General features: G+C 35.4%; 1 protein-coding gene across 9 annotated transcripts in view; it reads left to right on the top strand.

Annotated features, from left to right (window-relative positions):
* Positions 1-25,313, top strand: part of SLIT2 (slit guidance ligand 2) — a 375,863-nt gene that overhangs the window by 229,664 nt on the left and 120,886 nt on the right. For all 9 annotated transcript variants that reach the window (XM_086705341.1, XM_025922049.2, XM_086705338.1 and 6 more), the window contains 4 exons: positions 5,384-5,455; positions 11,461-11,532; positions 14,085-14,248; positions 16,359-16,497. In XM_086705341.1, coding sequence (XP_086561467.1) covers positions 5,384-5,455; positions 11,461-11,532; positions 14,085-14,248; positions 16,359-16,497 — 447 coding nt within the window. The remainder of the gene's footprint in view (positions 1-5,383; positions 5,456-11,460; positions 11,533-14,084; positions 14,249-16,358; positions 16,498-25,313) is intronic.

The raw sequence follows: 25,313 nt of genomic DNA, 5'->3' as shown, positions 1-25,313 counted from the left end.
ATTCACGGTGAACATTGTAGACCTTCTGCTTACAACTGCTCTTGATGGAGTCTTTTCCCTCCATAGGGAAGACACATTTTTATTTTCTGTCTTTCTGGATTCTACCTGTTTTTTAAGGTTCAGGTTTCTTCCTTCCTCACACATGACTACTTTGGCCCAGGGTAATCTGTTCCTTCCCTGACATTCTGTAATACTCTTTATATGCTGCATTCTGCCTTGAAATTTGGCCATCGGAGATTTAACTGAAACTTTCATATGCAGAACGAACAGCTCTTTCCCTAGACACTTACTGTGTGAGGGAGGGCTTCAGCAATACATAGATTTAAATTTGAATCAAGATTTCACCACATATTTACTACCTACTTTGAATAAGTTATTGCACTTCTGTGAGCCTCATTTTTTTCATCTGTAAAATCAGAATGATGACAACATTTACCTTTTCAAGTTATCATGAGGAATACTGAGATGGCATCTCTACAGACCCTGCCATTTGCTATGCATTCAATAAATGTAACTAATTGTTATTGTCAGTGGCAGTTTCTACCCCCTCTTATTAGTGTGCAAGAGTTACTAGAACATGAAGGGCAACTTAATTTTTCCTCCATTTTCTGATACCATTTTACTTAGAGCTTATCTTTTTGCTTTTCCCCAATAAATTAGCAAGTGGATATAACTTTATACCATAGATTATTTCAATAAAAATTGAGATTCTTTATTCCTGTGCAAAAAAAAAAAAAAAGAAAAAAAGAAAAAAAAACCCACAACATTGTGCTTGAAAGGTTACAGAAGGGTTAAATTCCCAAATAACAAATTATTTTACATTCCTCAGGATAATCCTTATCTTGGTTGTTTTATTCACTAATACCTGAGTTAGCACTGATTTGTTTTTATGCTGAGGTTAAATGACATGGTTGCTGAAACTTCTGCCTACAGTGTTCACTTATATGGGTCAATTTATATTATTCTTATGTTCTCGATACATTATAACTTAAATTTTTACTACTTCTTAAAGAGTCATTATTGGCATAGGATTTGTATATTTAGGCACTCCTATTGACTTGAATTTTATACACACGAGGGAAGAAATAGAACAGATTGTGCCCATATCCTTAGAGCATTCTTTTTCTTTTCCTCCCATTTGATTTATATGTTTTATCAGGGTTCTTTCCAAATGGCATAATGTTGTTACTCCCTCCTGTTGATTTTAATCACTTTGATGTATTTTAAGTGAACTAAACTTCTGGAGTTTGCCACTCATAGTAGTATGACTATGAACTAAACTTTCTAGTACCTAAAGTATTTCTAGTATTCTCTAGTATTCTAGTATTCTAGTATTTCTCTAGTATTTCTAGTACCTAAAAAACCCTCGAAAACCAGAGCATATTTGTTGAAAGACTGAGATACTCTGTCTGACTTTAAAGTTATTAAAGACATTTTATGTTCAGCATTGTTTCAGAGTTAAGTAAATTTTACGGTGTTCTAATTCTTACAAAAAGAAAAGAAATTAGTAATAAGATTTTACTGCTTGGACGCTGAAGTGACACATGAAATTTTCTATGGGTAAGGACAAAAGCAACCGCAGTTAATGCAGGAATGTGAGTTTTATATATGTGATTCAAACAGTATGGTATCCAAATTTGAATAACAGAAAACAGGAAATTCCTGAAAAAAAAAAACATAAAGGTAACAGAATGCAGTATCTGGTTATATTTCAGTATGCCAAGTAAGCAAATGTTCGATCTTTCTGTCTTTTATGTGCCCATATCTAAAATTGGTATTTCGCAGCACTATATTCTAGTATCTAGAATTAATCCAAATATGAAACTAGACTAAATTATTTTTAGTGTTAAAGACAATCAGATCAGGTTTAGAAATTTTACATGTGTGAGGCACAGAGTCATACCGCCAGATAAAGAGATTCTTGTGCGTTACCCAAGACTACATTTACCAGTAGCAGGGAAAGTTAAACCGAGCAGGCTAGTGTTACTTGAGGAGACCAGAGTACAAGTGGTTAGGAATGAAAAGATCATCATAGAATGTTAATGCTGAGAGAGACCTCGAAGGTTTCCATTCTTTTTAACATCATCATTTTCGTAAAATTAAAGATAAAGCACTTGGTTCAAAACACACACTTACAAACTAAGAGAGTGAAGGATCAGACGGAGATAGAATTTGGAATTCACACAGAAACAGAGGAGCCAGGATGTAGGAAGTACGGGAGAGAAGACACAGAAGTCTGTGCTAAGATTCGTCGGCCGAAGGTCTGAAAGGTATCACCGATAATAATATCTGTACCATTCTTTCTCCCCGGAAAATGAGAAAAGTGCTAGCTTGCTTCTCAATGGTACGTGACCCTGTGCCAGGAAGGAATCCTGAAGCTGTCTCTGATGTATCTTAGTGCCCTCATTATCCAAAGATCAACAAATTGGCCCCGTGTTTGACTGAATAATTGTAACATTACTTTTTGGAGAAGTGGGGGGAAAAAAAAAAACCTCTCCTCTTACTAATTCCTTAATTCAGAATAATTTCATTGCACTATTGGAAATCACATCTAAACAGAATCAACCTGTCACTAAATGCATGGCTGAGAACAGATCCTTTCCTATTTACAGACAGCAGAAGTGCCCGGGCTTTGCAAGGTAGTAGAGAAGGAAGTGAAGTGGGTAAGAGAAAAGAAAAAAAAAAAGTGCAGAAAAATAGTCCAGAAGCACTGAAATAAAGTATGCTTTTGCATAGTTTTGACAGTCTTTCTCTTGAATCATATACAGACAAGTGGAGGTTAGTGCAGAGAGATTTTCTCAGGAACAGAGCAGGCACAACACTTCATGTAAACACTCCTTTGGATTTAACAAAGTCCACCAATTGACGAAAAAATTATTTTGCTTGTCCTTTCATACGAGTGACTTTCTTTCAAAAAAATACCTTTGTTCTCAGAAGATGCATGGCCTGAGATACGGTGCATTCAGAAAACTTTTAAGGAAAACTTTGGTCCTATGAGAGCCAGATATTCTTAATGCTTTAGCACCAAGAAGAACTTAAGTTTCTGCTAAGAATCAGAAGAAGCTTGTAACCATGAGCCATGTAGAACAGGGGTGAAATTGCCAACTTTTTGGCAGCATCTCAACTTCTGGTGGTATAGGGAAATCTGCTTTTCAGTCCCTGTAGAACGAGATTCGCTTGAGTGCTTTCTGGCGTGCTAGGGCTTCCCCTTTGTGTATAGTATGCATGATTTAAAAGAAGCAGTGTCAGCACTGATTTATACATTGACAGCTAAGGATAATAAGATATGGGCAAACGTACAGCTCACCCTTTTACAGATTAACCTGGAGACTGCATTAGGCAAATTTGATAGCATTAAAAGATTTTGCCAATTTGTCTGGAAACAATTTCTCTTTTGTAGTGTGTCAAGGGTAACACTTCATGCCATTGTACTAATTTAAATGGCTTTGATAAATTGTTCAAGAGGTTAGAGAATAGTAGTGTAGATATATATTTAGCACTTTAAAATAAAAAGGCTGTTAACTTAATTGTTAAATGAATTTAATCTGTAAAAATCAAAAGTGCCCAAGAATGGAAGTGTTTTCTTGGAACCACAGCATCCATATTACATCATGAAGCTTTAAAAGTCTTCTTAGAAAATAAAATTATACTTCTGCATTACTTCCTAATAACTAGAAATGCTTTAAGCTATTACAGTAGCATGGATGGTACCTATTATTTGGGGAAAGCCTTAGTTTATAAAAGCAATAAAAGCATATCTTCTCCAGAGTTGTTTTTTTTTTTTTTTATGTTGCATGTCCTAGATTGTACCATTTGCATGACATCAAGGTAGTCTTATGTCCCCTAGAGACCTTCTTAAAAATGAGATGTATATTTCATGAGACATTCTCTATGTACATAATTTCTAAAGTAAGGAATTTGAAGAGGCCCCTCTGAAAGTCACTGGATTAAATCATTGCACCTTTATTCAGTATCCTTCTGAGAGAAACAGCTATTTTATAGGAATGTTTAAACAATTCTTTTTAAGAACACACCTCAAATGTAAATTAGCCCTTTTGGTGTATTTCGCACTTGAAACAAGGGCAAGATTCATTTGTATGAAGATCATAGTCTTACCCTTGTACCTTTGCATTCCCTCCCAATTCATGAAGAACTGACAACTCACCTGACTAGTTCATCAAACATTTTGTTTCTGTCTCAAGTGAACCATTAAAATGCTCTTTCTTTACTGGAATAAGAATATCGCTAAGCAGCAAGCTACTAGTTTAAATAACAGCTGCTTATTTAAAAAAAATTAAAACAATGTAAAGATAGGACAGATAGGATTTCATACTTATTAGCTGTTTATTTCAAACAAATTCCTCGGCATGGATAAAGGAAATTTTAGTTCCAGAAACAACTAGCAGGAAAAGCCAACTTAACCAAATTTGGAGCAACTTTGTTTTTGTTTGTTTGCTTGTTAGTTTTCATCTTTAAATTTTAACAAATAAGTGCTCAAACTACAAGAGAACATCCATTTGTTTGCATTTTGTATTATTTAGAAGGAACTGAGAAAGCTTTTAAACTTTTTGCCAAAGGTATATGTAGTGTTTTAATGATGTTGCTGCAGTATGTGTTTGGGGCTAAAATTAGCATCTTTGAGGAAAGTAAAAAAAAAATCGATTTTTAATACTTTAAAAACTTCTGGAAATTTGGGAAGTTTCTTAATTGAAAAGTATGTCATATTTACAGTGCAGAGAATTCGCATGTAACGAACAATTGCAAATCATGGGAATGGTGAATATTCACGTAGAACAAGACTGGCTTTCTAAAGTGTATTCCTGGTTGAGAATAGCAGGGAGGTGTGTGGGACCTCATTTCTCTCTCTTGACTGGGAGTTCTCGAAGGAAAACTGCTTTTAAAAGAAGGAAACCTAAAAGTAGTCTTGCTCTTTCTTGCCAAGGATAGTGAAATTAACATGCAGCTGGGCTTCTCTGATAAATGGATTCTGTTAGGTCACTGAGGGGGTGCATGTGACATTAAGTGATTTACAGTCCTTTACCTTAATGAAATTGTTTCAGCAAGATGACGCTGAAAGCTCTTAATGGATAGCTTTTCTTGATGTAATGAAATTGCATTCCTATGGCATTTAATATAAGGTGCAGTTATTATTTACTGGAGCTTTCCAAGGGCTGCTATTTGCACAGACAGTTCAGAACAAAAAGAGATTTCAGTAGCGGCACTGAGGCCAGAATGGCTTGTGACATTCTTAAGCGGATGAGTGTATTTCTGAGAGCATTTCAGTTAGTGCAGTCAGAGCTTCGGAGACCCTTCAGGAGACTTCTTTTCACCCAGCGCTGCTAGTCTCCAGCCTTTTACTTATATTCTTCTAATCTATTTACAGGCAACTGGATTACAACCAGATCAGCTGTATTGAAGATGGAGCATTTAGGGCTCTCCGGGACCTTGAAGTGCTGTAAGTATTGCTTGTTTCTCTTACTCTTTTGAACGGGGGCTTTGTGTCTGGGGAGTGCTAATGTGGAAGCTTATCTGCTCGCTCGAAACCTAGCGTCAAAATGGTCTCTTATAAAGATACCTTAAATAACTCATGGGGAATATATGAGTTGAAATGTGTGTGTGCACAGCCGTGGGTATCATTTCTGCATATTTAGGCGAAAATGTCTATTTAAGGAGGACATTCAAATGTTCACAATACCATCTTTCAAGTGTTTCTCCTTGTAACAAAATATTCTCATTCAAAGGACTGGTGAGGCTCCCTAGAATTGCCAAATATTAGGATAAAAGCAGTTGTATAAGAAAAATTACAATAAAAAATGAACTTCTTAGTTTCTGATGAGTTGGGTTATTATATAGTTGCCATGCAATGGAAAGATTTTGTCTCATTTTAAAATGCCATTTTTAACCAGATAGCATCATTTTTGAAAGGTGATTCTAGAAATCTGCTTTTCTGATTCTAATAGGTTGCCCATTGGGTCCATTTTAAAGTCTTCATACTGACTTAGGAAAGCAGAGCACACAGACTTGAATTATAACTGGCATCCTCTCTCTTTCCTTACTGGGTAGACATGGCTGACAAAATGGGCTAGAGGCAACCCAGTAGTCTCTACAGACCTTTGACTTGGTACAATAATTTTAATGGAATTATTATGATGAGAAATTATTTTAATGTAAACTAGAGTTACTCAAGCCATTGAAGCTGCCTGTACATTTCTGGAATTTTTTTTTTCCAGCCAGAGACTCACAAGTCTAGCTTTTTGAATATATTTACACATTTCTCCCCCCATATAAAATATTTTTCTGTGCTACAGTTCATCCCTGGCTAAATTTATTCAGAAATTCAAAAATTGACTTAAATGTTGAAGAGGTTTGGCAATTTTAGTCCATGTGGTAAAAGTTATCTGGGACTCGTGATATCCTTCTGGAAAAAAAAAAAAAAAAAAAAAAAAAAGATCCCATTACTTTATAAATTGAGTTTGAGGAACAGAATGGAATTCAGGAAAGAAAGTTTGAGGTCTCAACAAAATAGCTTATTTAATCAATATTTTATATATGATTTTGATTTTAATTGCAAGTAGATGTATGGAACTTGTAGCTGTGTCATGTGCAAAGTTACTGGTTATTTTTAAGGACTTAATGTAAGAGTTAGTCGATTGAGATAAATCGTGTTGTAAGATATATACTGTTGTCTACCCACATCATGAGAAGTTAACCTTTCTTTCTGTTGGTAACAGCCTAATTTTTTCTATAGGAAACCTATTCAGAGTGCTTATCATACACATTGTATTTAATAACGCCACTAGTTGTGTTTCAGACCCATTAATATACAAAGCTCACTGTTGCTATTTCAGAGTCAGAATAGTTAGGATACAACTATGATTTCGTGATAGCAGTCTGATGTCAAAACCACAGTCAGTGTCATAAACTTGGTATATGAAGAGACAACCCTGAGTGTTACTTAATTGAATGGAGCTGATCAGGCCAAGAATGTGTTACTAAGTAGGTACTTCTAACTAGGAATAGGAATGACACCAAACATTTTATGGAAAATTTGCTGAATATTGTGGATGGACTAAAATCCCATAAAGTACTTTGTTATTCATTAAAAGAGCTTAAATAATTCACGTATAACACACACACACACACACACACACACACACACACATACGCACACACAGGCACACAATACCTACTCTATGCCAAGCACTGTGCTAGGCATTGAAAACTCTATCCACAAATACAGTAACTATTCATTTGCTTATTTGTTATAAAGTAAACAGTGTTTTTAGAAGAGTAAGTTTGTGATGATACAATCACCTCCTGCGTTGTATTTGTCATATTAGCAAAATATCTAGAAGGTAACTTTACCAAGACCCTCTGTCTTGAAACACAACAAAGAGTAAAAAATGTTCTATGGTTCATGGAGTAAAAATCAAAATCCAAAGTGTTAGGAACTCTTTTGGGGTCCTTAATATATAGGTTTCAAAGAGATCTATAATGGTCAGAGTGTGTTTGCTAAAAAAAAGAAAAAAATAACATTAGTACATGATACAAGAAAGTGTGAATTCTTTCAAAACAATTTAAATATTTTATATTCAAATTTGACAAAGTCAAGCAGACATTCTTTTAATATGTGTTCATTTTTAAATCTTCGTAATTCATAGAATCTTTGGAGAAATTATTCTTTGAAAAAATTTAAGGGTAATTGGATGAAATACCAAAGACTGGGATTTATCAAGCCCAAATCTCTTGTCATGTAAATGAAAAGTTATTCTATTAGAAACATTTCCAGAAAGAAAGTTGTCTGTTTTTCTTATTTTTAGCGTCTATGACCCGTTACAATATATCTTCTTCTTATGTGGAGATAATGAAGAATTAATTAATTTGCAAATCACCTTAAATTTCAGACTCCCAATGTTTTAGATCTTTTTAAAACTTTTAATTCCATGAGCCATTTCTCAATGTATGATTATACTGAGGCAAAACAAGGGGATGGAAGTAATCATACTGGACCATTGACAAAAATTTGTTAAATTAAGATATAAATTAGGGTAAAGAGAGTGAATAAAGTTTGAGAAGGAAAAGTCCAGGTAAACGAAAGCAAGGGGAGTCAGTCTATCACTTGTATGTTCATGGCAACCTGGCAAATTGTGGAATTCTGATTGGTATGATTCAGAAATGTCTCTGTTTTTAATATGAAGATACCATCTCAAAAATAACATTGGAAACTAAATCTAGATCAATGTTTTCTGTTTCTTTGGACAACATCTAGTTTTGTATTGTTTGTTTTATTTCTTTTCCATAAAATAGGCATCATTTAATTGAATCGAGACATAGTGATTCATATCCATTAAATATCAGACTCCGCCAAATCCTATGCTGAGCACTAAGGGAATAAGAAAGAATAAATCAAGATCTAAGTCTGAGAGTAACTATATGATTACCAAAACTAAAATTTCGTATTTGTACATCAAAATGTACTTTTGTACAAGAATATATTCTTGCTGCAAAAAGAAAATATTGAGGTTGAACATAGAAATATAGTTTCGTTTAGAAGAAAGTGTTCACAAATAAAGAAGTACAATAGATACATTTGCATTGTTTCAGAATAGGAATTAGTCACGACCATAACATACATGTCATCAGATGTAATTAGCAAATATTTATTATTAATTTTAAAATAATTTAATTTCATTGGTTCCACATATCGTTCCACTATCAGGTATCAATGTCAATATCACTTTGCCACATCAATACTGAATAAAACCACTAAGATAATCTATTTCTTCAGCTGCATTTTGCAAAGTGACATTTTTAATTTTTTTTTTTAACGTTTATTTATTTTTGGGACAGAGAGAGACGGAGCATGAACGGGGGAGGGGCAGAGAGAGAGGGAGACACAGAATCGGAAACAGGCTCCAGGCTCCGAGCCATCAGCCCAGAGCCCGACGCGGGGCTCGAACTCACGGACCGCGAGATCGTGACCTGGCTGAAGTCGGACGCTTAACCGACTGCGCCACCCAGGCGCCCCGCAAAGTGACATTTTGAGAAAAGACTCCAGACTGATAGCCACCAGCTTCAGCATTCAATGAAAACACTCTTTGGTGTGGAATCATAAGAAATTAGAGTTCAAAATTAATGCATGCCTACTGCATGTGATGAATTACTTTAAAAAATGTTATCCCTAAAGTCACATTTCAGTATGTTATGTACTCTGAAGATTTTAGCCATATAAAGTCAGCATAAATTTTGAAGGTGGGAAAAGGGGTCATTTGAAAGTAAATCCCTTTGAGAAGTGAAACCTTTTAGTTCAAACATCAGGATATATTTTAATGGCGTTTGAAAAAAAAAAAATCTCATTTCACTTGAGCACAGAAAAATGCTACAGGCTTTTAGATAACGTGAACCAACCAATTCAGTGCTTTATAGGTCCTTCATAAAGTGGGATTTTTTTTTCGCCTGTGCAACTTACTTCAATCAGTTGCATTAGTTTTTATATCATTCAATACATTGCAAAACTGGGTAAGAAAAGAAAGTGTGTCTTCTAGATCGGTAGCCTCTGTGCCCCACTTTACTGAGAAGTTCACGTGAATCCCTGAACCCCTGAACACCCCAAATCATACCATTCACAACTGCAGCCTCCAGCTGGCCAAAAGTGGCCTCATAAATGTATCCTGCTTTCGTCCAAACAGATGTAGCCCACAGACTCTTTGAAATGTCCGAATTAGTTGCCAGTATTTAAAAATTAGGAGGACAGATCTGAAATTTTCTGTTTCCAGCGTCTCCTGAGAACATCAGATCGGTTGGCAGCCTTCCATTAGCACGGAGCAGTGGTCCATCGGAGCTGAGGACTAGCTGCTATGACAGAGAGTGTCCTCGCTCGCTTACCAGGGTCTCCAGTGGCCCCAGCCCTCTGCCTGCTCCACTCCATCTCTCGTCCCTGTTGCGTTTCTTAACACGCATCCTGCTTCTCTCATTTACTTCCCTGCCCAGCCTCCATTGGCAAGAGGATTTGCATAGTCTAATTCAAACCTTTCTCCATTATCAAATTGCATCTGTGGGCCATGGAACCTGTCATCCTGACTCCCTCAGGAACTTGCCCGCTTTGCTCACCACATCATAGTGTCTTCTCCATACTAGAATCATTGTCCATATTCGCATTGCACAAACACAGCCCTGGGATAGCCTCCTTCTCACTTTCTTGTCATAACCAGGCTTCCCCAAAGGGAGAAAAACAATCTCTTCTTCATGTTATTAACTATAAGTTTTTATAATTTGTACTCCATCTTCCCACTTGGACAATATGCTATTTTAGGACAGGTTTTATGCCTGATTTATTTTATACTGTTCCATGTTGCCATAAAATGAAGAGCCATCTAGGAAATATTAGATGAATGAATGGGTAGTAGTTGTAGTGGTAGTAGAAAAGCCATAATACTACAACAATGCCTGTGTTAGGGGAAAAGTAGTAACAATTTGAACCAAGCAAGAGTTATGCTTATTTTCACCGTCTCTCCCTTGGTCGCCCATCTTCCTGACTCCAGCATCCAGAAACCGTGATCTGTACCGCATGGAAGTTTGCAAGGGACAGGATATGTGCCTAGACTTAGAAGCATTAGAATGTACAGGGTGCCCGGGTGGTTCAGTCGGTTAAGCATCTGACTTCGGGTCAAGTCGTTATCTCACAGTCCGTGAGTTTGAGCCCTGCATTGGGCTCTGTGCTGACAGCTCAGAGCCTGGAGCCTGCTTCGGATTCTGTGTCTCCCTCTCTCTCTGCCCCTCTCCTACTCGTGCTCTCTCTGTCTCTCAAAAATAAACAATAAAAAATTTTAAGTAAAGAAGTATTAGAGTGTATTAAGCTTTTAATAAACTGCCCCAGCCTGACACTTTATCCCTACCCAATGCAAGTACCAAATGTAGATATCATTCTCACTACTCAGATTTCAACAATGGCTGATGTCCACAATAGAGAATAATTAGCAGGACTGTGTTCCGGGATCTGACAAAACCAATTCTGTGCTATTGCTATGAAATTTAATTTGGAAATTTCAAATATGTTCATTTACTCATGACACTAATTATACATAGTGCCCCTCTAAGGAAGTGTAACTGCCCAATTTTACTAATTGTTGACTGCCTCATGTTATTCCTTAACCAGTGCCATAAATACACACACATGCATACCCATGGTGCATAAAGCAATATGTGAATAGTCAAAGATATTATGGCTAAAGACATAAATCTGTAATAAATATTTAATAAAGCTGAATGCATAGTAAAGTGTTAAAGTATGGCATTTATTTATCCTCTTGTTTATAACCTGGGGCATTCTTTATGCCGTCTCTACCAGATAGTTGCCCTGCATAAACATAGTTGCAAGAAGCATTCTCTGTATTATCATATAGAATGATCAGTAAATTTTAATTACCTAAAATTTCTAACTTTTCTTGTTTTATTCTACAGCACTCTCAACAATAACAACATTACTAGACTTTCTGTGGCAAGTTTCAACCATATGCCTAAACTTAGGACTTTGTAAGTAGCCGCAATGTATATATGTCAATGTCATCAATTAAGGGTTCCCCTTAAGTACCATTTTTAGTAAACAAAAAACAGTACCACAAGTTCATAATGGGGTAGACCAGGAAAACACCACTTTTTAAAAAGTACTAGATATGGTATTTGAATAAATGAACTATTATTCTGAAAACATGAAAGCTTTCCTTTAAATGATATGCATTATGGAAAGTTGGAGGGGGGACGTTTACTTTGAGCTATTGTGGAGGTCACATTTCATTAAGAAATGTAAGACTCCTTGATTGGCTGTCAGAAATGATAAATGGTAAATCTTTATGATTTTATTACTGTACAGCAAGCCGACCTAATAAAGCTAAACTGGCTCTCCAACATTCTTTGTAATGTAAAATTACACCATAACCCGCCAGTGCTTCTATAATTAAGGTTGTGTCAGCATTTTTATTTAAAAATATCTTTTCAGGAGATGGACATTAACATATTTTAGGTGAATAAAAACTTGTTTCCTAGTAAAGTATTTGCTACAACTGTTTTTTTTCTCTTGGAGAAAAAATAATCTTTAAAGCTCAGCATGGGGATATTTAGTTAAAGCATTTTCAGAGATAAATCTCATTTGAATGGGGTTTAAGAATCACCTTGACCTTAAAAATACATTATATACCACATGTGGGAAATGGTGGGAAACATAACCAAAGCTTTGGAGTTCTGGAATAATATGTGTTTTTAAGTAGGGAACATAAATTTTGATTGGGTTTTCAAAATAGTTTTCATTTTACAGTAGGTTATAACTGGAAACATATAGCTTTTATTTTTTTCTCTTTAATGAAAAATCATTTGAATTGCCAGCTTTTTAATGAATTAGGTAACACCAATCTTAAAGTCCTTTTTTTTTTTCCCTCTCTCACTAAAATGTAGCTCTGTGTATGATACAACACAACATGATCATTTCCTTGGAATATGACTTAACAAAATAAAGAAATTCTCAAAGTATGAAGATATAACATAAATTTTATTTCCTTGGTACTCTTCGGTTGAGCCTAATTTGACCAAATTAATACCAAATATAGTTCACTCAGACTATATTTGATGAAATTAGCTCCTCAATACCTTTAGCTGATTTGTAAAAACAAACTGAACAAGCTCTTAATCCTTGAGAAAATAAAGCCACCAAGACTGTAGAAATATCCATCATCCACGTTTTTGATAGTATGCCTTATTTTCCTACAGAAATCCATTAGCGTTTGTCTTGCTAATCAGGTTTTTAAAGTTTTATGTTCTCTCATTTCAAATTTGTACACACCTAACTGGATTATTGTAACGTGCTTGGTTTAGATGAAAATATTTAGAGAACAGCGAGGTGGAGTGTGCTAAGCGGTTTCCAAAGGATGCCACTCTGACTTCCAAACAAACTGAACCGGAGGTCACCCAGCTTTCCCAAAATGTAGCAATGTGGCATTATGTTTGGTGGCACGCCGTCTAAGTTTTGATGCAAGACAGTCTGTTCCATATCTACACAGGCTCAAGGAGAATGTAAAATAGTTATCTAACTTGAAATTCCCTTGCTTTGGTGTTTCATTATTCTATATTATCATTGCTACTTAAAAATTCCACTTTTATGGTCCAATTATCTTTCTGGACTGAGTTCCATGTTTTAATATCCATTACTGTTATTGGGTTAGAATTGAGCACATCAGCTAAAAAGGACTAAAATGGTATTACTGTGTCATAGATGATTCTGGAAATGATGCTTTGATTTATAGTTTTGGATGTCCTTTTCTTTAGTTTGAGAAAACATAAAAGCCAATTTGAAGTCATTTACCTAATTTAGTGGATACATTTGTCTGATATTTTATTAATGGAAAAGTGCTATTTGCCACTTGGAATGGATCCATGCTCTGGTATGGATCACTGCCAACATAGAGAGGGGGCTCACTTAATTCCTTCACTCCTAGCCATTTATGTCTTTTCATTTCAGTTCCTGCTCTTTGAGGATAGGGTCCCAAGAGCCCAAAGCAGCTAATCCCTTTTTCTGCTATTAAACAAAAAGAAAGAAATCAGAATAGGGACATGAAAGAAGTGTTTTATATTGAATTATTATTCTATCTTGTTCAGCAAAAAACGAAAGTGACCTTCTAAAAAGATTTTGCAAGCAGTTTTTATAGAAACTAACAACAGCAGGACTAACTCATATTGGGAGCCACAACTTTTATTTATATGGCCCCGCCCCCACCCCACCCCAATTGGCCACCAGTATGTGGGGACTGCAGAGCAATTTGCCTTGGACATACCTATTTCTTTTTACCGTTTTGAGTGAACATAAGAAAACTATTTTTATGGTCGTGTTCAAGCTTCTGTATATTTGCTTAACTTGGCAGTAAATGAAGAGTAAGTTGATTCTCATCATTTTTAGAAAAATAATTAGGTTGGGACTTACTAAGCTTTATCTACTTACATGTTAAGAAATAAAGTTACATATTATTATTAATACATTTTTTAATTCTTGGAATAACTATTTGGTTTTCTTGCCTTAAACGTCCCTTCTTCTTATGTAGTCGCCTCCATTCGAACAACCTATATTGCGACTGTCACCTCGCCTGGCTCTCTGACTGGTTGCGACAAAGGCCCCGGGTTGGTCTCTACACTCAGTGTATGGGTCCATCCCACCTGAGGGGCCATAATGTAGCTGAGGTTCAAAAACGAGAATTTGTCTGCAGTGGTAAGAGAGAAAGAACCTTTATGTTGTCATATTATTTTTTGCTTCTATGTAAGAGAGCTGTGGAGAACGCATGCTTTAAAAGTTTCAGTGTTTTGCTCACTAACATGTGCAATTGTGCACTAATCACTCCATGGAAATCCTCGGTTTCAGTGATATTGATAATATGTTCTAAGACATTTGTGAGTGATTGGCCATTACAGATTACTCGTACTTAATGTATGATGAAAGGTTTTTCAATTTTCACTCCTGGGGAAATATAGGAGATTCCTAGATTTAAATTCTGTTTGCTACTTATTTTGCTGTTATGTAATAATTTAGATCTACTTTTATGTTAACAAATGGAAATATGATTCATCTTGCTGGGAAATTCAGGAAAGTATCTCAACTGTAGTTGCAGAGTGACAAAGCACTTTCCGTGCATACTAGTGGTTCACCTCTACAGGAAAGAGATAAATGAGCAGCTTTAGTGATGAAAATCTGAAAACGAAAATTAGGCGTGACCTATGTAAAATATCAAGTAACATTTACTTAGTTCTTTCTATATGTTTGATCACCAGCCTAAGTATTTCACATATACTTCGCTCATTTCACCTGCCTTAGAACAACTGTAGTGAGATATAATATTATATCTATATTAGAGATTAAACTGTTGAGGAAAAAGATGCTAAGTAGCCTTGTCCAAGGTCATATAGTTGAATCCATGGATCTCAAGCTTAGGCAGTCTGATTGCCAATTCATATATATTTATATTTATGTTTATACTTATTTATAAAATATTACGTTAATATTACCTGATCCATATTAGCATAATTTATCATATATGTATGTGTGTGTGTGTGTGTATATATATATATATAGTTCTGCTTCAGAAGTGTCTGTTCAAGATACAGTCACACAAAATGTTTAAATATATGTAACACATCACAAATAGTTCCTTAGAGGATTGAAGACATATGAGTACAGAATTCTCATTTATCGTTATCTTTTAGACCCTTTTGTGTACTTCTCCACACTTTTATAACCCAAACAAAATTTTCTTATAATGACATGGAATGTTCTCCTTAGGTCTGATTGCTTTTTAAGAAAATTAAATAATGAAATGACTAACAAACTGTTACTAACCACTTTTTTTCTCTCTTCACTTTTCCCTTCCTGTTTTCTAGATGAGGAAGAAGGCAAGTTCATGTTTCTTTTTTAGACTGAGACTATTTTTGTAACGTTTGAGAGCTTGTTAAGAGGGCTTGGGTTAGTGACTGGCCTGCAGCCCCTTCCTGGCATTCTGATCGCTCAGGCCCTCTCCCTGCAGATCAGAGAGGGTTTGTCCTGCTCCAGTAAACTGAGTGTGTGCAGATTCCCATTCAGTACAGCATGGCCGCCATTCTGTCGTTCATCATTCCAACAGTGAAATCTCATTTCAAAACAGTTTTGTTTCCAAATACTGAGTAGTAAAAATACATACACACAGGTAACTACTTAATGCTAAAATCGCAGGCTATGGAAGCCAAAAATAGAACTACCTAGCTTAACAATTACAGAATGGCTTGTTACAAACTATTATAACTTCAGAGAAAAGGCAGATTTTGAACCTACCAAGATTTGAAGCTTAGCAAGATCTAATTTCCCCCACATTTATTGATACACAATTACTTATTTAGAATCAACAGTTATGTCTGTTCTCCTTTCTTTTTTTAAAGTACAGTACATTATGCTACATACATTTAGTAAAGACCAAATTCTCTTGAAGCTTATTAGAAATGAAATATAGGTTAGTCTGACACTGCTGCTTTTTTTGGAACTCAGAATCGTTTTGAATCAAATTCTAGTTTCCGGTCTGAGTTTAGCCTTTCTTAACAATTATTTCAAGTGGGAAAATTATCATTTTCATAATTAGTTTTAAGAATCTCATTTGCTTCATCTGAGTGTTGACCCAGAACTATAAATGCATGCTTCCTAAAATATATCTTAGAAATATAGGCCCATTTTATGCTCAGATATTTAGAGAAATACGTTTCTGTTAAATAACATGTTTTGTTGTTTGAGATGAACTCATAAATTTCACAATGATGAATTTCAGGAGGGAAACTGTTATTGTTGTTTGTTTCTTTTTCAGGTCACCAGTCATTTATGGCTCCTTCTTGCAGTGTTTTGCACTGTCCAGCTGCTTGTACCTGTAGCAACAATATCGTAGACTGTCGTGGGAAAGGTCTCACTGAGATCCCCACGAATCTGCCAGAGACCATCACAGAAATGTATGTGCCCTGAAATTCCCTCTCATCTCTCCACCTCCACAGTGACCCAAACCATGACTTTCTTTAGAGACTCTGGGTTTATCGAAGACAAATATGCATCAACTAACTTAGACAGATATTCCTTGCAGAATTGTACTGAGCCTTACTCTGTTGAAGAAATTACCTTGTTGAAGAGGTTAGGATTTTTCTTTCTTTCTTTTTTTTTTTTTTAACATAGGTAGAATTAAAAAGAATGCACTTTCAGAATAAATAGTTCTTTCCCTTTTCACTGGGAAGGTGTTAGTAGGCTATTTAGGAAAAAATAAGAGTGGTTGTACATAGTCTGACCATTTGGACCTGGAGATCTGCTCCTGTCCAGGTTCTAAAAGAAGGACCAAACTGGGGTAATAAATCATAGGAACGACAGAACTAGATGATGTTCTGCCTCTTTAAGAGCTCACTTTTATAAAGCAGTGTCGCTGTTTTGACTATTGTATGGTCTACCATAAAATATAAAAAAGATATAATTATAAAGTCAAAATATATAAGATTTTTAAATTAGTGAGCATTTTAACCTATTTGAACCAATGGCTGTCTCTATCAAAAGTTAAATTGTCTTGGCAAAGAATTTCATATCTATTTTGTATGCAGCTGCTGGGTGCATTGTCCTTGCCAGATAGAAGTCATGTGGATAAAACAAGGTCATGTAAGATGTCAAATGAACTGTTTTTCTCACCTTGAGAAGAAAGCATTAGGGAAAATCTTTACCTCAATATCCATTAACTAAGACAGCACCTCATAGCCACTCAGCTCATCCTATTATTTTAGAGTTCAGTTCCAAAGTTTAAATAAATAGTTTTGAGTGTTTTGAATTGAAATGGTAAAGTAAGATTTAAGTCTACATAGTAGGCACAAAAATTAAGTTATTTTCAAAAACTATGCATTTTTTGCCAGTTAACTGCTCTAATTTACTTTACATGTGAATAACGTTAATTCACAAGACCCACTAACATTATTTAAAATATCTAATATGTACTTAAAAGTATTCTTAGAGCTTTGCAGTGTAAGACATGATCATCTGTGAAGACGCTAGAATCTGTGGAGGTTTGGCAAAGACATGAAATAATGTATGCACATAATATTATAGTCATCGAAATTTTAGTCAATGGAAGCTACTTTGCTCATGGAAGACATTTATGAGAATTTTTTAGCTGAACCTTGAAAAAAGCATAATATATCGTTTTGGAAGAGGTGGGTGACATTGCACAAAAGAGAAATGTCAGGGATGAAGGACAGAGGTGGTGGTGAGCATTATGTTTTAGAGATTGTACAGTCAATCCTAATTAGAGTAATAGGTGCGTGTTGAGGCATCATGCAAAATAATGCCTCAGAAAAGACATCTACGTATAATTTTAAAGCCACAGATTAATGAAGGATTTTATCTTAATCAGGAGAGGTAATATAAGAGGAACTAGATAATAGACATAGTAAGTTTTCAAATAGGGAAATAATATATTTATCTATCCAGGCAACAGCATTTATTAGGTAAACACTTATTGTTATAAAAGGCAGCACGAATTTTCCAGAGATCTTCCATCAAGTGACTAGCAAATTGGACACAAATTGAAAGCTATGACATGAGGTACAAATTAATACACGTTGTAAGAGGGGAACAAATGAAGTTCAAGGCATTTATGCAAAGGTGTAAAGTGGGGGTCAAGTTACAGTGGTTAATTAAAGGCAGAAAGCTTTAGTTAGAAGCACAAGTCCACCTACCATTCACTATCTGTGAGACTGTAGGCAAGTTATTTATCCTCTGCAAGCCTGTCTCCTCACCTGAACATAAGGGTTGTTGTTCATTTGAAGTGAAATAATACATATGCTTAGTATATAGTAGTAATTCAATAAGTGATACTTTGATCGTTGAAGTCTTATTATAAGAGGTAACATCCGAGATAGGCCTTGAAGAATTGGTATTGAATGGAAATGCAAAAATGAGGACAGGGCTTTCAAAATGACCAGAACATCATAAGCGTAGGCACTAACAATGGAAATGCAAGATGCAACCAAACAGGGGCTCAGTATGGCATTTGGATCACGAGAGAATGCAGGAAAATAACATTGGAAAGGTAGACTGGAGCCAGTTCATAGAAGGCCTAGATAGTATAAGGACCTAAGTCTTTATTTGGAATGCATTTGAAAACAGGAGTTTTAATCTGAATCTCCAAGAATTAATCTTACAGCTGTGCACCAGCAGTTGGCAAAAGACCCCATTGCCAGGCAAGAGGCCTCCTTAGGTGGCTATCATGTTGATGGAGGGGAGATGTCATAAAAGCAGGAGCTGTGTAGCTGTGGGGTAAAAGCAGGTAGGGTAGTTAATATAGGAGCAGAATTCATGGGATTGGGTATTTGGTGAGATGAGGGACTAATGGAGAAAAATGAGCCAAAGATGATGCCAGAATTAAGTGTGAGGGATGGGGAACTGGTGGTTTTATTATTGCATGTAAGAGGCTAAAGGACAGGACAAAAGTTGGGAAGAAAGATGACGGTGAACAAAATTTGTGAAATCCTGAAGCACCGATGGGACTTTTAGAGGTATCAAAATAATACAGACTGTGGTAACTTGGAGGAAGACAAGGACTTGAGGCAAAGATTTTGAAGTAATTAATAATACAAAATAAAAGTTGATGGTTAAATCCATGAAATGGCCAATAGAAAGGAGAACAAGAAAAGAGAAACCCAAGCGAACTCAGTAAAAGCAGCAGAGGGCCAGAATAGGTAAGAGAGGAAGGGGCTTCGTTTATCTGCGAAAAGGGTTTTTTGAAAAAAACGATCGTCACTATGAAGGACAGACCAGGATTGATTTGAAGATGCAGAAAGCTGCAATCATTAGGAAGTCAGAGACAATGCTGTTAGAGAGAAATGAGAGTGTGAGGTGGTAAGATCTCTGTGGGAGCACACAGGAGCCAGTGGATCAAGTCCTGATTATAGGAAGGACTGAAACACCGCCACGGATTGACAAAAGACCAGTGAGTTGTAGATAGACCAAAAGTAATGTGTGATATTTAAAGCGGTTTATCTCATGTAGGCTATTTTATTTTTTACAACAGAGTGTTTCTTCTATTTTGTATGCTGTATAGATTTTGTATTATTGTGGACTTTAGTACATAAAAGTTACACTAAATAATATGTCCCATTGGGTTTGCCTGTATTGAGGAGATGGTATATCAGATAAAGCTACAATAAATTAAATTTATAAGTAAAGATGAAAACATATGTGAAGCTCTAGGTGAATTTCACTTCTCTGATTATTACATTATCAGCTTTATCAGTAGAGCATCTGGTAATAAATCATATTGATCTTCAACTCCCAACAAAATACCCCATTACCATTCATTATAGTGGCGTAACATACTAGCTTAGTAACTCATTTCTTTTATTACTCTTTTATTTTTATTAGTATAAAGAACATCAGTATGATTCATAAAATGTGGAAGTAAAGCTGTACATATTTTTTTGTTTTTATAGATTCCAAGTTTTTAATTCAAGATGAACTGAAAATTATAACTTCCCTTCATATTTTTCAAATAATTTTTAATCTGGATTTTGCCATAAATTATAAGTAGAATTTCTTTACTGCAAGTTGTCAGGCATTTCATTCAATGCTGTTGAGTTGATTTCCTTCTGTGTGTGCTATGTCTTTATTCCTGCACCTGTCTCGTCATAGAATTCTAACAAAAAGAAAGTATGTAAGTGCTACATCAAGGAATGATCTACTGCCTGTTATTCTAGGTAGAAAAACTTGACTCAACTTTTCTTTCTTCTGCATTGTGCTTACAACTATAATTTCACACTTCTGGTATTTGCTCAGGCAATTATTTGTTAAGAGAGATGGGAAACATTCTTTTAAAGTTAGAATTGGAATAATTCGTAGGAGGAGGAGTGGAAAGAGACCAACATCTATCTAACAGTGTTGGATGCTGCACGCACATTATATCATGTGATTTTTCTCATTGACTTTTGATAGGGGTGTTTATGGAATCTTAAAATAGGAAAACTAATGCAGGAACATATGCTAGATGAATGTTGGTGGATTTTTCCAAGAAGCCTCATCATCCTGATGATTTTATATGGTCCAGGATCTGTCATCTCATTTGTTGAGAATCTTATTCTGCATATACATTGATAGATTAGATAGATAGATAGATAGATGATAGATAGATAGATAGATAGATAGATAGATAGATAGATAGATAATAGATACAGAGATAATGTGTGTATAGTTATTATATTTTGTTTATATATGTATATTTGCATGTTTATTTAAACCTGTCTACCCTACTGAAGTAGAAACTGAAGTCAGAGTCAGGAACTAGTTCTGTTCTGATCACCACTGAATACCCAGGTACAAATCTAGAATGTGGCATATAATAGGCACTTGATAAATAGCAAATAAATACTTACAGAATAAATGGATAATTTAAGCATTTACAGTGCAATTATCTCTAAAATAAGCTATGCTGAACAAGATTAAAAATAAAACCTGAAGAAGCAGCCCATTATTTCCCTGTAGAAAAAAAAATGGTGCTTTTAAGTATACAGTAAGTGAAAGTTAATGAATAGGATATCTAATGGCAAGAGCTAAAATGGGGCTATAAATACTTAAAATTCATTTGTTAAATTTCTCTATTCCCCATACTGGCTTGGACTCCACTCTCTACATGTGTCTGGGAGCTCCTTTTTTTTCTCTGTTCTAGGCCAACCCATTCAGTACCTACTAGTAGCCTCCTTCTTTAGATACATTAATTCAGTCACTCTGTAGTTAAGTCTTAGACATCTTTCTCCAAGGCCATATTTTTCCAGTAATGAACCTTATAGACATTTACCTCAAATCCTTCAAAACTGACAACTTCACTTTGCTGTTTGTTTTGTTTTGTGAATAAGGCCCACAATGTTAAGAGATTGTGTTTAAAAGTGTTTTCAGTTGTGAAGCAGCTATGCTGGCCTCAGTCTGAGACTTAACTTGATTCTGGAGCTCATGTTCTTTCATTGATCCAGCTCCAAAGAAAGATAAACATGGCGTGGGCTTGTTGGGCTACCGTAGAAGAGAGAATTGAAAAAATCAGAAGGAAAGGCTAGCCGATACTCAGAAAAACAGGGCAAGAGAAGCTTTGAGAAACTTACATATGAAGAGAACATAGATGGAGCATAAAGGCAGGCATTAAGGTATAGGAATGTGTGCAAAACTAAGAGCTATTTCATATTACTTTCTACTACACTATTATATACACTATTATAGTGTGTATCATCTCTCCTATTCTCTGTCAAATATTCTCACACGTCCCTGGATTTTATCTGCATAGAACTTATAGCAGTTGAAGTTGGTATTTTGATTAATATCAAATTATCCTTAATAGACTGTAAACTTAAAAAGGGCAGGACTATGTCTGTTTTCCTTACCATTTCTGTGCCAACACTTAGCATAGTGGGATGGAGTAAAGAACAGTGTTGGGGGCAAATAGAAGGGGTCCAGTGCACACATTCTGGAGCGCCTCCAAACCTCCATTCTTCATGATAAACAGAAAATGTGACACGGGAATATGGACTAATGAAGACAGAGAGGGAAAAATAGAATGTGGAGTAGTAGAAGGTAAAGTAAATATAAAAGAAAGAAGCTCTTGGGGCACCTGGGCGGTTCAGTTGGTTAAGCGGCCAACTTTAGCTCAGGTCATGATCTCGTGGGTCGTGGGTTCGAGCCCCGTGTCCAGCTCTGTGCTGAAGGCTCAGAGCCTAAAGCCTACTGCAGAGTCTCTGTCTCCTTCTGTCTCTGTCCCTCCCCCACTTGTACTCTCTCTCTCTCATTGTCTCTCTCTCTCTCTCTCAAAATAAATTAAAAATATTATTAAAAAAAAAAAGAAAGAAAGAAGATCTTACCCCCGCTGAAATCTTCCCAGCATTTTGCTGCTTTGAACTCTGCTGTTTAAAACCTTCTTTTCATACAGATAGAAGGCCTAAGGCAAGTCTTACGTGATCTGGCCCATGGCAACAAAATTATTAATAGCAAATTGATTCTCTATATATCAAATCCTCAGAATTAATTTCTTACATCACGTTTGAGATATAAAATTTTGAGTATGGTATGATGGATTGCTATAAAGTAGACATTTAGTTCTCTTCAATCTAGTTATAGATTTTCTGTGGCATATCACCTGTTCAAACCATTATGCAGAAGTACCATAAATCATGGAGAATAGTTGGTAAGAACATAGGTTGTAGCAATTTAGTAGGTCTTGTTTACCTATGTCTGACTGCCTTCACTCTTGGTTGTTTAAGACTCCGAAGCTGAGAACCATACAATTCTTTCCTTTATTTGTTTGAGAGAAGGAGGTCAGGGAGAAGTTCAAATTATGGAAAAGGAAAAGATGGTAGGAGAGTTCTCAGGTCTTCTGAGGTTGTCTCAATGTTTTCTAAGATGGATTGGAAATTCTCAGAAGCTATAATGCATTTTTTTTCCGACACGCTATTCAAATAGGTGAAATGGAAAGGAAACTCATCTTTGTGTAAACTACGGGTCTGCTTTTACTCTGCCAGCAATAAAGAAGGTTCCTTCAAAGAGACTTACAGTGATGGAGGTTAGATGTGAGGGCTCAGAGTACTTTGCTCTTTTTGTTTCCTCTGCGTCACTTCATGCATAATTATAAAGTGAAAAAAAGAAGGGACTCTTAAATGCTGTATCTTATTACAATCTTTTATGATATTGAATATAACTTAATTTTTAAGTTTATTTATTGATTCTGAGAGAGAGTGAGTGTACTGGGGGAGGGGCAGAGAGAGAGGGAAAGAGAGAATCCCAAGCAGGCTCCGTGCCATCAGCACAGAGCCCGACACAGAGCTTGAATTCACTAGCCGTGGGATCATGACCTGAGCTGCAATCAAGAGTCAGTCACTTAACCCACTGAACCACCCAGACGCCCCATGAATACAACTTTTAAAATGCATGTTTTCTTCCATTTCCGTTTAGACATTCTTCCCATATACATTTAAGCCCTTTTTGCAGGCTATTCCTGCATTTGCCCCTTTCAAATTTTTGAATCCTTAATTCTAATAAATAATACTTGCCAAACTGAATCCACATACTGTGTGTCAAAGTCATCTGACTTTCTATAGGGATGCCAAAGTTCCATTTGATTAACATGTTTTTAAATCACCCATTCTACACTAGCTTCTTAAGAGAGTTATAGGTATTCATGAAATTAGGTGTGACTTTTTATTTACCATGGACTCAGTGATGTCTCAACTAATAACACAGCTAGTGCTGTTATTGTGTTATTGGTTGATTTTCTTCTCATATGCTAAAATTTTGAAAATAAAAAAATAAATGCAGCATGCCGTTCGACTAATTTTTATAACACATATAAATTACCTTGACTCTACTTTTTAGACAACATAGATAAAATGTCTAAATAAAGCAAATTATACCATTTTAATATAATTTGGTGTGAAAGAAATAGTCCATAATCTGAGTTTGCCTTGCTAAATAAAAAGTAGGCTGATAATTTCAAAGTGAGTTTTCACTGTGAAAGTATTTAATTGTGTCATTATGAAAGTATTAAAAAAATTTAGAGACACATCCAACTTAAGAGTTATGAAGCACAAGAGAAAATAGGCAAAGTTAAGAAAGTAGTATAAAAATGAAAGTTTGTTGATAGTTTTACTAGAGCATTTGATAACAACTGGAGAACTTTGTTAGCATTTTGAAGTTTTACACATTCCAGATATTTTTCTTACCTCAGACCCACTCACAGAATTAAGCTAGCATATAGCATATGCCAGACTTCTGGCTTTGCAGTTTATATTCTTATAATTTTGTGCTTTGCGTGCTAATGAATAACACTCTCATATTCTATGTCTAGTAGAAATAATTATGACCTAGTACTTTAACAAAATCATCTTGTATCCAGCCTTTTTTTTTTTTTTTTTTTTTGATAAAAGAAAAATACACTTGCTTTGGACCTACTGAAACACAATGTGGGAAGCTATATATTTCTGAAGGTTAGCAGAAACCTTTCAATTCTTTTGTAATGTAGAAAATAATGTCATACGTTTTTAGCCAAACCAGATTTCAAATATGGAGCTATCATTCTACGTTCCTACTTTGATGTGGAGAATTAGCTGCATTTATGTATTTGGTTCTGAATTTCTTCCAATAACAGAAATGTGCTATGTAGTCCCCAAATCTCAGGCAGAAACTAGCTTTTCTTCTATCAAGTAATATAATTTTGTCTAGAAATGTCACTAAGTAAACAATCTTAAGATCAAAAGAAAGCCGTCATCAAAGTATATACATAGTGTGAATCCTTTCTGGCAATGTATTTTATGGGATTGGTAGTCAGAAAGTCATTTGATGTGAAAGAAGTTCATACAAACTTTGCTCATTCTTAATTTTTATTTCCTTGTGCTTTTGGATTATATTTGCTGCATTTTATTATGATTCCATCCTGAATTAAGGGCCCAGAAAAAAGACATCATAATTTAGCTTCCTACCGAATGCAGAGAGCCAATTCATTATTCAGTGAACAAAACAAAGATCTCTATCATGTTCCCTCAGAACAAGCATTTCATATGTATTCTTAGTTATCAGTAGCCATGCTTAGTATAATCCATACAGTAGCTTTGATAATTCCACAGCAAAAAAAAAAAAAAATGTAAGATAAATTATATAAAATAAATTTATAAATTCAGCTATACTTGTAGTTCCGTAGACTATTCTTGAGTTCACTAATAATATTGGAGTACTTTCATATTTATTTTGGCAGAATTTTCAATTTCATATGTGT

The sequence above is a fragment of the Puma concolor genome, chromosome B1, assembly GCF_028749965.1.
Source record: "Puma concolor isolate L17-30 chromosome B1, mPumCon1.1.hap2, whole genome shotgun sequence".
Classification (NCBI taxonomy): Eukaryota; Metazoa; Chordata; class Mammalia; order Carnivora; family Felidae; genus Puma; species Puma concolor.
Note: the sequence above shows the minus strand (reverse complement) of the source record. Positions and strands in the feature narration are given on the sequence as shown.